Source organism: Apostichopus japonicus, chromosome 19 (assembly GCF_037975245.1).
Source record: "Apostichopus japonicus isolate 1M-3 chromosome 19, ASM3797524v1, whole genome shotgun sequence".
In the NCBI taxonomy this organism is placed as follows: Eukaryota; Metazoa; Echinodermata; class Holothuroidea; order Aspidochirotida; family Stichopodidae; genus Apostichopus; species Apostichopus japonicus.
The window spans coordinates 27,594,058-27,609,102 of NC_092579.1; the positions used below are offsets into that span (position 1 = coordinate 27,594,058).

Here is a 15,045-nt window from a genome sequence, read left to right on the forward strand (position 1 = left end):
TGTTACCTTCTCTTTTGTGTTTTCTTTCGGACTTGAATTTCCTTCACTTTATTGAAATTTCTAATAATTATAAATATTAATGACATGACCCATTGTACCCTGGTGTTTGAGACAACTAACAACAAAAACAGTCCTCACAAAAAACATAACTTTTGGATTTTTTTTATTCTCCTGATTTGATAACATATTTTATAGGCTAATTTCGTTTGTTAAAGACTCTTGTTACACCTTGCTTATCTATATTTAGTTTTTCTCTCTCCCTCTGTGAGAACTTAACATTATAAAGCAACAAGAGAGAAGTATGTCCTTTAAAGCTTTACTGTGTAGTGTATTCCATCCCCCCCCCCCCCCATACAGGTTAGTGGGGTAAAGTAAAAGTGAACATAGAGCTATACAGTAATCCGATAATTGTATCTGTCTGCTTATAACATTATACAAACATTCACCCTGATGACATCATTCATTTTGCTGTTGCCAGATGCATTTAGAAAATAACAGAAAATGTCAACAATTCTTATCTTTGCACTACAAAATGCTACAAGGATGTGGTTTTCACCCAAAGATTCCGAAAATTGTAAACAATTTTGCAAAGCAATCAACTCCAGTCACAAGAAAATCCTTTTAAAGATTGGATTTAATCACAAAATTAATATTGATAAGTTGCAGACCCTTATAAAAACTATGGTAGATCCCAGGTTGTATTGTTATATCACAGTTATTTTTTTTAGAAATGACCCACCCTTTAAAAACATCTGAGGGCCATTAATTAAAGTGGCTGGGCAACTTAATCTAACCCACATACCCTTTGGTCAGTTGCTCTGATGCAACACAAAATTTATTTGGAAAACATAAGATTTAATAGCCACAAATGACATGTTAAAAATACGCTACAACTGTGTCAAGGACATATTGCGCTGGAATTTATCAAAAGGTTCTCTATTGTTTATATACAGTTAAAAGAAAATGTTTTGGTTCAGTTATAACAACTTAGAAAACAATGTATTAACATAAACATTCAGTCTGAAGATCGACGTCACCATCAAGTTAAGCCATTTCCAGAGCATATTTAAAAGGGAGATATCTTGAAAACCTAAATAGCTGTACATACATTACTTGCACTCCATTTTTCATTTTTTCTTCTTTGATTGTAGCATATCAAGACTTAAATTCTGCTGAAAGTCATCCTTTAATGGCATCCTTTAACGAAAGACATGTTTCACATTCCCCCATCCCAACTGTAGTCCTTCACCCCCCCCCCCCCCTTTCCCCCTCCTCCAGCTCCACTTCCTCTAACATGGTTAGCGTTAGCCATTTTTAACAGGAGCGCGGAGATAGGAAGTCAGTTAGATTTTAACTTATTAATTTTCAAAGTACGCCATCTTTATTCAAACTAACCACTGTCTCCTAGCTGCATATCTAGTTCCTAAAGTTCGCCCTCTCTTTGATACTTTCACTGTATGCTACACATAACAGGTGATATCAAACAAAAGTGAAAGCTGCTAATTAGCCGATGAACGTACACAAGAGGAAACCAAGCAAAACAACTTCAGACTATCATCGAATTTCTGCAACGTTGTATGAAAGTACGGCATTGGAAGTCACCGTTGCTATATATATTTCCTTGCTCTTAATTATTGAAAGAGTTACAAAATAGATTCGGTAATTTCTGGAGATTTTTCGTGTTCAGACATATCTTACATTTGTAAAGAAGGATTTTAAGGGAGATTAATTCAATGTAGTAACGGAACGAACCGTTATATTCATGAGATGATGTGATCGAACATGGAAGTTTTGAGATGGAGCTTACGGAAAGTGAGATGAGGACTGTGTTTGATGCTTTTGATGAGCACAAAGAAGGAGTTATCAGTACGGATCGTTTTCTGTTATTGGCTCAAGAATATTTCGGCAGTGCTAATAGAGAGGTTTGTTACGAAGATAACCGTCCTATCATTTGTCTCTGTTCAATCTCCAGTTGCTGCCTTCTTTGGATGTTGAGAAAAATGATATATTTTCTGTAGACTACTGTTGTTAGGCCTAGCGTTAACTTTTGAGGCTTAAGGCGTCTGTGAATTTTTGCAAGCTGTAACGTAGGGTACATACTACAGCCAAGATTAATGCTATTTTCGAGGTTTGGTGTAGGTCTACGCATTGACACATGGACTGGCAAGGTCAAAGCTTACTAGGCATAGGTTAGGTTGGGGTTTGTTCAAAATGCTACATGGGCCAAATATAGGGGTGTTACTAAAACGAATGACAATTGCGTTTCACATAACGAATGACAATATGTTGTACACACTAAAAAATTGCGTTGACTAAACAAATGACAGTAATGACAGCACAGACATTTGCTTCAACCGGATATCACAGTTCAGACTTCGTGGGTATCTAGATCTAGTAAAGTACGGACAAGATAAAAACGCACCTTATAGTAAGCGAAATTGTAAGTCTGAAGTAAATTTAACGTCATTTTTCCGATATTAATCGTTTGAAACTAACAATACTATAATCTTGAAATGGCTTCAGTTATCTTTCTATATAAATCTACAGAGGTAAAAAGCACAGCACTCAAGCGCATTCTCACACAAAAACTTTCCCTGTGGTTTCTATCCGTAAACTACACCAAAACCCTGCAACCACGTAACATGCGATTTTCCTCAAATCATTTTTGCGCAGAAAACCAATAACCGCATTTACTCCACTCCGTTAATCATTCTATCTCCACTCACCACCGTCCTTCGTTGTCATTCGTTGTCATTTGTTGTCATTCGCTGTCATTCGCTGTCATTTGCAAATGATAATTAACCCTGTACAAAGTCAATTGTCATTCGGTCATTCGCTGTCATTCGTTTTAGTTTGTCCCAAATATAGACTGGGAGTATTAGCTAACTAAGGGTAGTGCAAGTTAAACATTTTAGACATGGTGTTCCCTAATATACAGTATTCCAATGTAAAACTACTTAGCCTACAAAATAACTAGCCTAGGTCAAGGCTACCTAAGATTATTTTCATTTTATCATTAGATTATATATATTTTAGGTCCGACCTAATTGATAATGAAATTTTATATTTTTAATTATTAATTGAATACTAAATTATTCCCTATCATAGTGTTGATAGTGCTGTAACATTAAAGGCCCCATGGCCTGCATAGGTCCTAACCGTATTTGGGCTTCCCATATGCATGAACCGCTTCCTGCATGTATACATGAATGTTATGAATTATTTCTCTTAGAAAACATCTATTACCAGCAGTGGCGTAGGAAAGTACTTTTGAGTGGGGGGGCTGAAGACTGGTGGCCGGCCTGGGGGAGGGGTCTAAGGGGAGGGGGTGTCCCCCTCCCCTTTGGAATTTTTTGCATTTCCAGGTGGCCTCAGATGCAATTTGGTGCAATATAGCACACTTCAACACCCACTCCATTTTGTAAACTTAATTTTGTATTTTCAACTGGCCTTAGATGCAATTTAGTGCTCCAAATGAGATTTTTTTCTCATTTGGAAATGAAAAAGGGGTTTTCTGACTTGCGAAGTGGGGGGGCGGAATGATACTTCCGCCCCTCCACATTTTTCACTGGGGGGCTGGCGCCCCCCCCAGCCCCCCCGGTTCCTACGGCCTTGATTACCAGCTCCAATACTGGTAGTAAGTCATTTGAAATGGAAGTCATGGCTTAAGTTCATCTGCTGTCAATGTTACCGCCAAATGTTTATGTTTTGTTTAAAATATGAACAACCCAGCGAGATTCTAGCTCTTACCATTGTGTACTTGAGTCCATCGGACTATAGTCCGATGGACTCAAGTATATACTGTCACATTGCAATAAAGGGCCCAGTCGTGTTGAGGCAATAGAAGAGCTAGGCACTAGATACATTGCAATTTATACAACCCCATCTTTTAAGCTCTACAGGTAGTAGTCTCCATGAAATAAAAAATAATTATCATCAGCAATATGAATCCGTGTCCAGCAAAATCTCTAAAATTGTATAAATTGACTGTCTCAATATTTGATATGAAGCCATCTAGTAAATTTCATCAATGAGTCAGTTCTCAAATGAGCATTTATTGGTGCGTTGACAGCAAATGGTATGTTTGAAATAAATTTGCAGATATATACACTGGAGACTGTTTTCTTCAGTTGTCAAACTTCATTTGTTACCATTTGATTTTGGCAAGATTTTGGCAAGTTGTCCATTACATAAAAGATATCTATAGAAGTGTATTTAAGTTAACAAATTGATGATTTGGTTTTAATCTGCTCTCTTCCCCTTAATGTGTGAAAGTAGAACAGACAGACATCCATATTTTATAGAAAAAAAATGGCTTATAATTTTGGTACATATTGCAGTTGTTTCTTTCTCATAATAAAAAATTGGTCAATAACTTTTCTTCAAGAGTGATAGGGGCCCGGGGGGGGGGGGAGGGGAGCGGAAGTTTGTACCTTTCAACTTCCTCTTCTGTCCCTATCCCTTTCCCTGTCCTTTCAAATTATCATTCAAATTAACTTATCAATTGATGAATGGGTTCTTTGAATATCTAAGGAAGGAAGTGAATTATTGTAGGGCCTTGTTTTGATCAACTCGATCTCGTGCTAAGCTAGCCGATGGATGGTTTAGATATATTCACACATAGTCATTTTAGTGTATATTGTACAGTAACATGCGTTTGACCTCACTTGCATGTGATAGCCGTCCAGTACGGATGTTGAACAAGCTGACATCATTGAATAATATTGTGAGCGTTTCTAAACCAGAGAGATTCCTGTTTGGGTATTACTCAGAAAACTGCTTGCCTACTTACACACTGATAAATAATGGACTGTCCTATTTCTTCTTGATTGGTGTCACTGCATTTGCAACTTGTATCTATAGGCACAGTTGAGCACATATAGTGGCCAAGCTTGGATTTTTCGATGGTTTATTTGTGGCGTCGCAATTCTTTACCTCAATATTCTTTTGTTGATCGAGTAATATTGCTTTCTATTGGCGAATTTTCAGTTTTCATTTTCGAAGCTCAATTCTTCTGTAAGTACAACATGCATTTCAATTGAACATTTGAACAGTAACAAGTGCATTCCCACTTCAATTAGTAAGAAGAAAAGAATCGCTTAGATTAGAAAAGTTCTATTAATTTGTAATTGTGATGAGTGTGTCATGTGTACTTTTATTTATAAAAACAATGTTAGAGCTGAACTCGACAGTTTATAATAGGGAATAATTGGTCTCCCTATGTATCACTCAACAAAATTTTGCAAAATGGCTTGAAAGCTATACAAATGCAAATATATAATCTATAGTACTTTGTAACAGAAGAAAGTGAATGATGTGAACCCAGCTAGCTTATTCACTGTACATAGGTCCCTAGATCAGGTATATAGCCTGCACATCTATATACTCTCTATAATAGGTGAATTTTGATTGATCCAATGTTCCAATCTTACTTCACTTCATATCAATAAATGGACTTTTTGGTTAATTTATGCATGTATGTTAAACATATGTTTAAGGTAAAGCTTCTATATTATGGTAATGACATCACAGGCCATCTATTGTGATCTACTCCAGGAAAGAACAAAAGGTTTAGCCAGTCAAAATGTATTCCATTCACTCAACTATATATCTTAAGTTTATAGGAACAAGATATTGTGGTATCTAGTGCCATGAAAATACTTCATCCCCCTTCCCTGATAATGACTGTTTAGCTACTTATAATAACCTTCCCAACATGCATTTCTGCTGTGGTTTGATCTGCATATTCATCAGCATATCATGTATTGTTTGTGTCAGTTTAAATAGTGTTAGTGATATTATTGGAATGGTGTCATATATCTTCATAGGATTCTGGTGTGAGGTTTGTCTCTCACAGAACTATTTTTAAGGTGATATTCTTTTTTCAGTGCATGTTTAGAGTCATAAAATAAGGCCATTTGAAATCCATACCCTTGATCTATTGTGGGTGACATTCCTGACCAGTGGTGCAGTTAATTACTTCCAGAATAATCACTATTAAAAGTTAATTGTGTTACTTTTAGAGCAGTGCAGTGTAAATTCACTTAAAAAACTTGGAACTAGTGGGCATAGAGATGTTGATGTAGTTGGTATAATAGCCTGGGTGCCTCGCTTACCTGTTACCATGGTAACGCTATGTTAGCATTGTGCCCCCATTGACCTACTTCTGATTCACAGAGCTCTCATCCTCTTTCATCCACATCAAACATTCTGAAGTCGTTCATCTGTGTGTACAGCTATTTCCCAGCAGTATTTACATCTGCTGGAAAGAATACAGTTGACCTTGCCTTTCTTGGTGTCATTTTCTGGATACATCAGAGTTGCCCGTTTATGCATAGGTTGAGCCATATTGCCTGTGTTGTACCTACCTAAACAATTACAATGATTTTGAAACATCTTCAGACAATAAACTTTATAATTTTAGGGTCCATGCTTGACCCTCCATGGTCAGATCAGCCAGATCAGCCAGTTCAATACTGGGTGTTCCGTTCATTGTCTATGAACTAATACATAATGTTATTACTGCTGATTCTGTCCATTACTTAGGAAGTGGATGGTGAGAACTTTTGAAGATTTTGTTGGCAGTATTTTTTCTAAGTGAAGATATATGTACATGATTATCAATTCGCAATAAAATTGCAAATAATATTTAGTTCAGTTAACGGTAACTTTGCCCATTGGTAACTAGATCAGTTGGCAGCACAGGCTGCCATGTTCTGTAAATTAATCATTAATCCCTGAGGTGATTGTTTTGACAGCTTACCCTCCACCGTGCAGGGCGTGTACACACTCAATGAGTCACACTGTGGATCATTAGCAGAGGCACATATATATTGCTGTTCTGGGTTAAAAGAATAGTCCAGGTCAAAATGTCTTTTGTATATGGTAAAGAGGAACATAATCTAAGCATTCTGGTGAAATTGCATTCAATTCCTATGTACCATTTTTAAGATATTGACAGTTGAAATTATCTGATATTCTACCAAAAGTGAACTGGAAGCAAACAGGCGTGATGTCATACTTGCACACTGACAAATAATGTTTTGAATTTTCTTTATTTTTCCTATTGATTTGACCTTGGATTGGATAGGGTTACTAGTTTGTCTAATGGGGATGTGAAGTTTATAAAATACCAATACCAAAGGTACAATCACATTATGGATGCATCCAATTGTGGGGTATAAAATTAAATGTAAATTTCAAAGGAAAACAAAACATTATTTATCAATGTGCAACAATGACGTCACACCTGTTTGCTTCAAGTTCACTTTACAGTAGGTACAAAAGGTGGCAACTTCAACTGTGCCAATTTCACCAGCATGCTTTGATTATGTTCCTGTTTACTGTAACATAGCAAAAAGAAATTTTGACTTGGACTATTCTTTTAAATTGTTTAATGTATGATGACTTTACCTAGTTTAATGTTGATGACAAAAGAAGTGGATTTTAAGATCATGTTTATCTTTAAGGGTAATTTGACTTGTAAGATATTCTATTTTTGAAAACTATATAGTTATGAATAACAGTTTTGTATAATACCAATTAAGACAAAGCATATTGACAAAAGCTGTCTGTTTTTATTTTGTTCCATAGCAGGCATTTCTTTTTACAATGATAATAATCCAACAATGTTTCAGGTCAGGTCAATAATATTGCTTAATAACAGGGCTTCAAAGGCCCAGGACCATTTATGAGGATTGAGCCACAACCCTCCAGAAATCACCACCCCACAGAATTGTTGCTCAGAGCTGTGTATGAAAGTTAGCTTGGATGATGAGCTTTATGTTAAATGTATTACTGAATGGGCCTTTATTGTCAAGCTCCCAAAATCTGCACAGTAGTCTGCACAGGGCTCTTTCTGTGGATTTAATATCTAATATAACTTTTGTTTTCTTCAGACTTAGTTTTTTTTGTTTTAAAGTTAATATGCTAAATTCTATTTTTTCTTCTTTGATAGGAAGTAAAATCCATCGGGCTGCTCGAGGCTCTCGATCCCTCCTGTACCGGATACATTGACTTTCAGGCTTTTCGTAGAGGTGTAAAGACCATCCACACAGCTAGGAAAGGTAAAGCAAATAGCTCAATGTGTAGATGATTAAAAGTAATGAAAACTGATTTTACTTCTTCGTTGCCCTGAGTTAAAAGTGTTATTCTGATTCATCAACGAATTATGTAAAAAAAATAATAATCTTATTGATCTAACCAGTAAGGATCACTGCAAAAGCATATATCTTTGTCTTCTGTCTTTATATAACATCTGAACAACCTTGAGAGATACCGGTTCTCTTTTTCTTTTCAAGGAGTGTGTAGCTGTGTCTTTATTGTAATAACTTACCCATCTCACGCATCCCACCCATCCCTCCTTCCATACCATCCCTTCCATCCCTCCCATTCCTCGCGTCCCTTGCGTCCCACCCATCCCGTCCCATCCCTCAAGTCCCTCCCATCACATTTCATCCCTCCTTCCATCCCATCCCTCCCATCCCATCCATCCCATCCCATCCCATCCCATCCCATCCCTCCTTCCAACCCATCCCATCCCTCCTATTATCCCATCCTTCCCTCCATGCAGACTGCATGACCATAGTAGCGTCATTGTCAGGCTGGTATGTTAAACATCTCTCTCCAAGGTTTGTTCACAGCAGGAACACCCACAATCAATCTGAAGACTGTATCACGAGAACTTCTCTTTTTTGACAGGAACATCATCAGGCCTACGAATAAACAATGTTACTGTGCCATCAGCAATGCAGCTTAGAAAAAAGTTAAATTTGTTTTCTGATGCCATTGTCAATGAAACCACTGTACAGATTACACAGTATTTCAAATTAACACAGATTTTTTAAACTTACGAGTACTTGTTTTTCAAAAAAAGGAACAGTTTCTGTTGACATATTTTGCCCATGTGGAGTTTATGACATATGGAAGCCAATTCAGTCGATGGCATAGTGAAATCCCATCATATCTGTGTAGTTGAAAACACTAGCAGATTATTTGTGTAGGAAAAAGTAATAATCCAAATTAAAATGTTTATTTTTGTAAGTAGCGGCTACTTAAATTCCATAACAGAGAAGTTCATTAGCTTGACTTTTCGAGTTCATTTCATATAAAGAAACAAAAGTCACTACTACTACTACTACGTCCTTCGACGAAATGGCGAGAACCATTTAGTTCTGTGAGAGTTTTAATGTAATTAATTTGATCAAGTTTAAGCCTGATTTGGAGTAATATTCAGTAGGTCTGGTAAAATTTTCCACCAAGTTCACAAGGCTGCTTGAATATCTTGAACTGAAACTTGTTTTTATGATATTGTGAGGCTACACAATCATATAACTTCAAACTGTCGCAGGTATAAATCAGAAACCCAAATTTTTTTTTCCCAAAAAATATGAAATGACATTAAAGGGACAAAGATATTTATATTTGGTTGGGATTTTTTTCTAGTAATTTATATCTTTTATCAAGAGTTTTTGTAGTCTTGTTGACATTAATCCTGAAGTTTTACTGAGCGTGTGTCAGTCAGTGAATAGCATGTAGTATGTCCACGCATTGGCACACACACACACATGTGTACTGTATATACATGTATTGATCAGCCACATGAAATATTTTACCAGTGAGAATGAAAATGAGAGAAAAACCATCAACATATGTATGACTTTGTTTGCTCTAAAAGGTCTGCAGATCAATTTGATGAGAATATAGTGAACGGAAGGTAACATTGATGAGGGTCATGTGACAAGGCGTCTAGGTTACATGTTTTGGGTTTGTATGTGGAAGGCAGTTGTTAAAATAACACTGGATGAAAAGAGAAAATAAAAATAAAGGAAAGAAGGTGTTAAATATCAGAGGTGAAAGTTATTTCTGTATGACCACAGAAGGATGTGAAAGTCTCCAGTTACTTTATGATAAATATAGGTTTATAACAATTCCCAGGGACAGGTCCTGGCCTAAAAGGGAGATTTGAAAACAAGGAAGTGAAGCCATTTATCTACAGATAATACTGTAGTGTCTCTCTATGCTATAGCTGAGTAGTTATGTACTGTACCTACCTAAGCCTTTAAAGCTTAATTTTAAGTGGATTACTCTACCATATCAAATAAAATTGTTACAAGATTTGTTTAAAAAGTACTAGATCCAACAATTTGCTAGGTATTTCACTTGTAAGTTCATGTCTGGATGTGAGAGGTGTTTTTCTTCTTGTTTGTACCCTGTGATAATGGCATATATACTTGTTGCTAGCCAGACTGCATAATAAACATAAATCTGCATTGTGCTCCTTCGTTGGTTGCTGTGAGATAAATTCAGATGTGCTTTAAATGTGGATTTAATATGGTGGAGTTGCTATATTATATATATTTATATATATATATATATATATATATATATATATATATATATATATATATATACATCTATATATATACATATATATACATATATATTTACATTGCTCACAACCAATAGCACTCTCACTCTACCAAACCTATAGAGTGATAAGTTTGTGTGGAGACAGGTAAGCTAGTCACTCGTAAACATCCAAACCTGGTAAGTTTTCGGATGACCAAGTCATGAAATACTATAGGAATATATATAAATTGTACTCACATACATACTGTACATCGAATTGTGTTTTACATTCAGATTGAGGACTCCATTGTTCTTTTTTCCATTGTGTGAATCCACATACGCTAACCTGAACAATAGACCTTATCATTATAATTCTTCTGAGGATGTGGTGATTCTTTTCAATGACATTCTGAGGACTTGGAAGTCTGTGGTGCAAGGTGTCTGTCTGAATGCAAAACCAGTATATATTTTACACACACACATAAATATTTAAACACATACACACATTCATAAACAACACATACATACAAATTTGGATATCACTCATATATATGTAACTTAGAGATCATATATGATTATCTATGATACTACACATTCGGCATAGCTACTAGCCATTTGTTTGATTCAATTTTTCCTCTACCATCAGGGATATAATATCATATCATTATTAAATTACCATAATAAAGTGATTGGATGTTGGCCAAGATTTTTTTTTTCTATTCTTCTTTGTATATATAATCTTGATTGGGTCAGGCCAGGTGTTAACTTTGCTCTCCATGAAAGTTCAACCCTACCTACATGGGAGGTAAGGCACATGGTTCCCCAATTTGAAGACCTTGACCCTTCTATGCATGGTGAAAGTTTGGTCAGATAGGAGGTGCAACATCATATATCTGCACTAATGCTAATAAGATTTACTATAGATAACTACAGTAGGTTATCTACTACTTATCTTATGGTTTGCTATCCAAGAAAATATAGAACATTATTGTAGAAGATGGGCAAAGGAAAGTGAATGTGGGGAGCAAAAGGGGTGGGGGTGAGGTGGGATGGGGGTGAGGGGGTGGGGATCAGTTCTGTTATATCATATCAGGGACAAAACAAAATTAATAATAATAATAATAATTTATTCTTATATAGCGCTTAACATCAAAGAGTGATCTCAAAGCACTTCACAAAATCGCATAAAATATTACAATGTAAAATTATTACAGCTTTATAAAAATACAGCCTAAAAATATTGCAACATAAAAATTACAAAAATGAATATCCTAGCAATAAATATTAAAGCAATAAAATTCAGATATAAAGACGAAAGCAATAAAATATGAGAGCATATATGTTAAAACTAAAATACTAAACTATTACAGCGGAAAATAATAATAATAAAAGATAAATAAATAAATCTAGCATTATGGAATCCTGGTAATGCACTGCTGATAGGTGCAATGCCCTATCATTAAACTATGTATGAGAAGGTACAATAATATGGTGGGGGGGAAGAGGGGGGAGGTGAGGGTAGACAGTGAGATGGGAGAGAAGGCGGGTTTTCGGAAGAAGGGATCAAAATCATATAATTTAAGGGAGCCATGTCTTATGCATAGAATGGATTGCCTTGGTTTACCATGTCATACATTGTTAATGCTACAACAATGGATTCTACAGACAAAAGAAGTTTTTCTGACTATATTTATCAACATGTTTTGTTCTAATTCAATTAATTTTGTTTGAATTCATGATGTTGATCAGTGTTTGTCATTTTCAATATTTTTCTACACAGGTGCTTCATCCATGTCAGTACCAACCACTGCCATTTCTTTCTCGTTCAACATTGATGAAATTCCAAACAGAGCCACCTCAGACGATGATACACATAGCAACGGGGTGAGTCTGTGTTTAATACCGTACCATGTTACACCCCCCCCCCAGCTCTGCTTGGAGTGGTTCCAAACTACCACCTCTTGCTCTTGTTATCACATGAACATAACAAAACTTATATCTTTGGGTAAATTCTAACCTTGCTTTTTCACAACTGTTAAACTTTTTAATTCTTCTAATGTTTGTTTTCATTATAGCAGTCATACAGAGGTTTTAGTGTTGAAATTAAAGTTTCAAGGACATGGGACCACCTGCTTTAAGACTGTGCTAAACAATAAAAATTTCGTCCAAAGTTGGTTGATTGATGAACACTTCTTAAAATTAATGAACAACTTCAGGCATGTTTGTGACAGGTCTGAAAGGGACCGTTTGGCACGTTATGCACATTTAGACCCCAGGCATATCATCACCCATTCTTTCATACAGAACTATGCACTAGTTTATAGTGTTGCAAAATGAATGTAAATACTGCAGATCTGATATGTGTTAAAGCTTATTAGTGTTGCCATATATAGACAGTGCAACCAGATTTGAAAAGTACCATTGTGGTCTCTGCTTCTAATAATTGTTCTCATACTCAACGTGGCTATTTTCCGCCATTTTTATTCGGAGATTGTCAATCTAGTTAGTGATGATATCTAAAGTTGACAAGGAAACTATTGTAATACTGCTTTCATTGTGGTACAGTACCTAGAGTTTGTCCATGGCTTAAATTTGTAGGAGGAATAAATTTGGTATCCAAAAAAAAAACGAAATTTAATTTGAATTAGCCATGCAGTCTGTTGAAAGAGGGAAGCTCTGTGGCTCTGAGCAATTAGTGGGAGTCGCACAATGTAATATGACGCACTGTATCCGCGTGTCTTCAAGATCTATGGTTTCTATAGCAACCACAAACTGTGTATACATTTAAGTCTCTCCCTATATAGAGAGAGATATATAATATATATCTTCTATAGAATAAGATAAAAGATTCTAAGCAGAGGAACTGAGTAAAACTACACCAAGTTGTTAAAACCTATCTACGGTCAACGAACAATTACTCAAGAGCGATTTACAGAATGTTTACTTTGAAGAAAAACGTGATGACGTTCGGATAAACCAAGATTTGAGCTGGAGACTAGTTGATCTTGGCAGTAATTATATACCTATCTTGAAATTATATAAAAATAAAACTTAATCTCGGACCAAATCTCAAAGATACTTTCAATTCACATTTTTGTTTATAAAGAAAGATAAAATCACAGAATGCAGAAGGTGCAGAGAAGTGACAAAATTAGCAGCAGAGTAAAATGTAATAATAATAATAAAAATAAATTTAAAAAAAGGACAAAAAAAGGTAGAGGGAAAAAAGTGGTAAAATTTTTGTTTGAAATTGAAATTTTCTGGTTCTTTTTCAATTTTTTCAATTGTCTTCTATTGAACTTTTGTAGATTCCAAGTCATTTGGTTTCTTGCAATCACATAGAAGGATTGGAAGACATTTGAAAGAGCTGTTTAAATTAAATTGCAGTTTATTTTAGGAGTGAAAAATAGACTGGTTGGTATCAAAGGATCCGGAGAAATAATATGAACTTCTTGGAAATTTCCAGGAAAACAGTAGCTGGTATTCTGTGAAGAGGGTGGTACTGTGTGAGTCTTTGAGATGTAGAGTACTTCCACATTTTTAGAACAAAATGGCTGCCAGCTGTTCCTTCAGTAATGACAGAAGGTGTATATATATCTATAGTTTACTTTGTGTTGGGACTTGCATTTTATTTTTAATCCTAGCACAATCTTCCTTAGAGACAAACTGGGGCCCTTCTCTCATTGAAGAATACAAGGGTGATCACATGGGAGTAATTTAGTGTTCAAATTTTCTGTAGGAGGCTCAGATATATTTGTCTCTTATAGAAATATTAGAGGTAGTCAGTATAGGCCCCAAATTATAGCATGCTATAGTTGCAAGAATTTTCAAAAAGTACTTTCCTGGAGGTCTTTTTCTCTCCAAATTGTTCTCAGACTTTTTTTAAGGAACACACACGATGAATGAAATGTCCCAGTGAGGAAAATATCCTCAAAGGTTGTAATAATTAACAATTTAAGAATTTTGACCAAAGGTGACCATATTCGAATATATTTGGGGCCAATACAGCATACCTTTAAGGTTCATATACATAACAATATCTCCTATTCATCTTTGAATTCATAACGCAATTTGTCCGTTTTTTGGATGAAGCATTTGCCATGCGATACAGGATAAATTATTTCCTGCTGTTTAAACCAATAAACTTTCATATTTCGTGTAAATCAACGAGCACCTTACGAGTCACATAAAATCCATCATATAATGTAGCCATGAAAAATAACCTGCTGTGGTCCCCAGATACTTAGGTGTAGGATGTTTCCCCTTGCGGGCAGGAAACCATTTTGAAGGTTATGGGTACATCATCTTTCATTTATGTAGGACAGACAGAGAAACCAGTTGAATCTTCCTTCACGCACCCAAGATAAATGGTTCCTGGAGCCTAGCTCTCTGAGTCTTGGCAGGATCTTCATGTTCATTTGGCTTCACCAACATTGTGCATGATGAGTCATTGTTTGTGTTACATTTAAGGAACCTGTTCAAAACATTAATATGAGTCATGTCTTGGATCAGAAACACAAAACTCAAGGTAAATACTTCACTCCAGGATGTGGAAGTGGCTGTACAGGAATTGTTTGCAGACCTGTAAATAATGGAATGCTGGAACAATTTGTACGTGACTAGGCTGTGTGTTGTAAATGTGTTGTTAGGTACTCTCCTACCCCTACATTACAGATAATGTTAAAACATATTGCA

The 15,045-nt window shown here is 35.7% G+C and overlaps 1 protein-coding gene across 5 annotated transcripts in view; it reads left to right on the forward strand.

The window, feature by feature from the left end:
• Positions 1-1,498: 1,498 nt before the first annotated feature.
• The window catches only part of LOC139959885 (rab11 family-interacting protein 4-like), a 56,476-nt gene continuing 42,929 nt past the window's right edge, over positions 1,499-15,045 (forward strand). For 3 of the 5 annotated variants that reach the window (XM_071957792.1, XM_071957793.1, XM_071957795.1), the window contains exons 1-3: positions 1,499-1,922; positions 7,958-8,066; positions 12,131-12,234. In XM_071957792.1, the coding sequence (XP_071813893.1) occupies positions 1,797-1,922; positions 7,958-8,066; positions 12,131-12,234 (339 nt within the window). In that variant the 5' untranslated portion in view covers positions 1,499-1,796. Of the gene's footprint in view, positions 1,923-4,684; positions 5,017-7,957; positions 8,067-12,130; positions 12,235-15,045 lie in introns of those variants that run through there. The other 2 variants (XM_071957796.1, XM_071957797.1) reach the window with 2 other exon arrangements.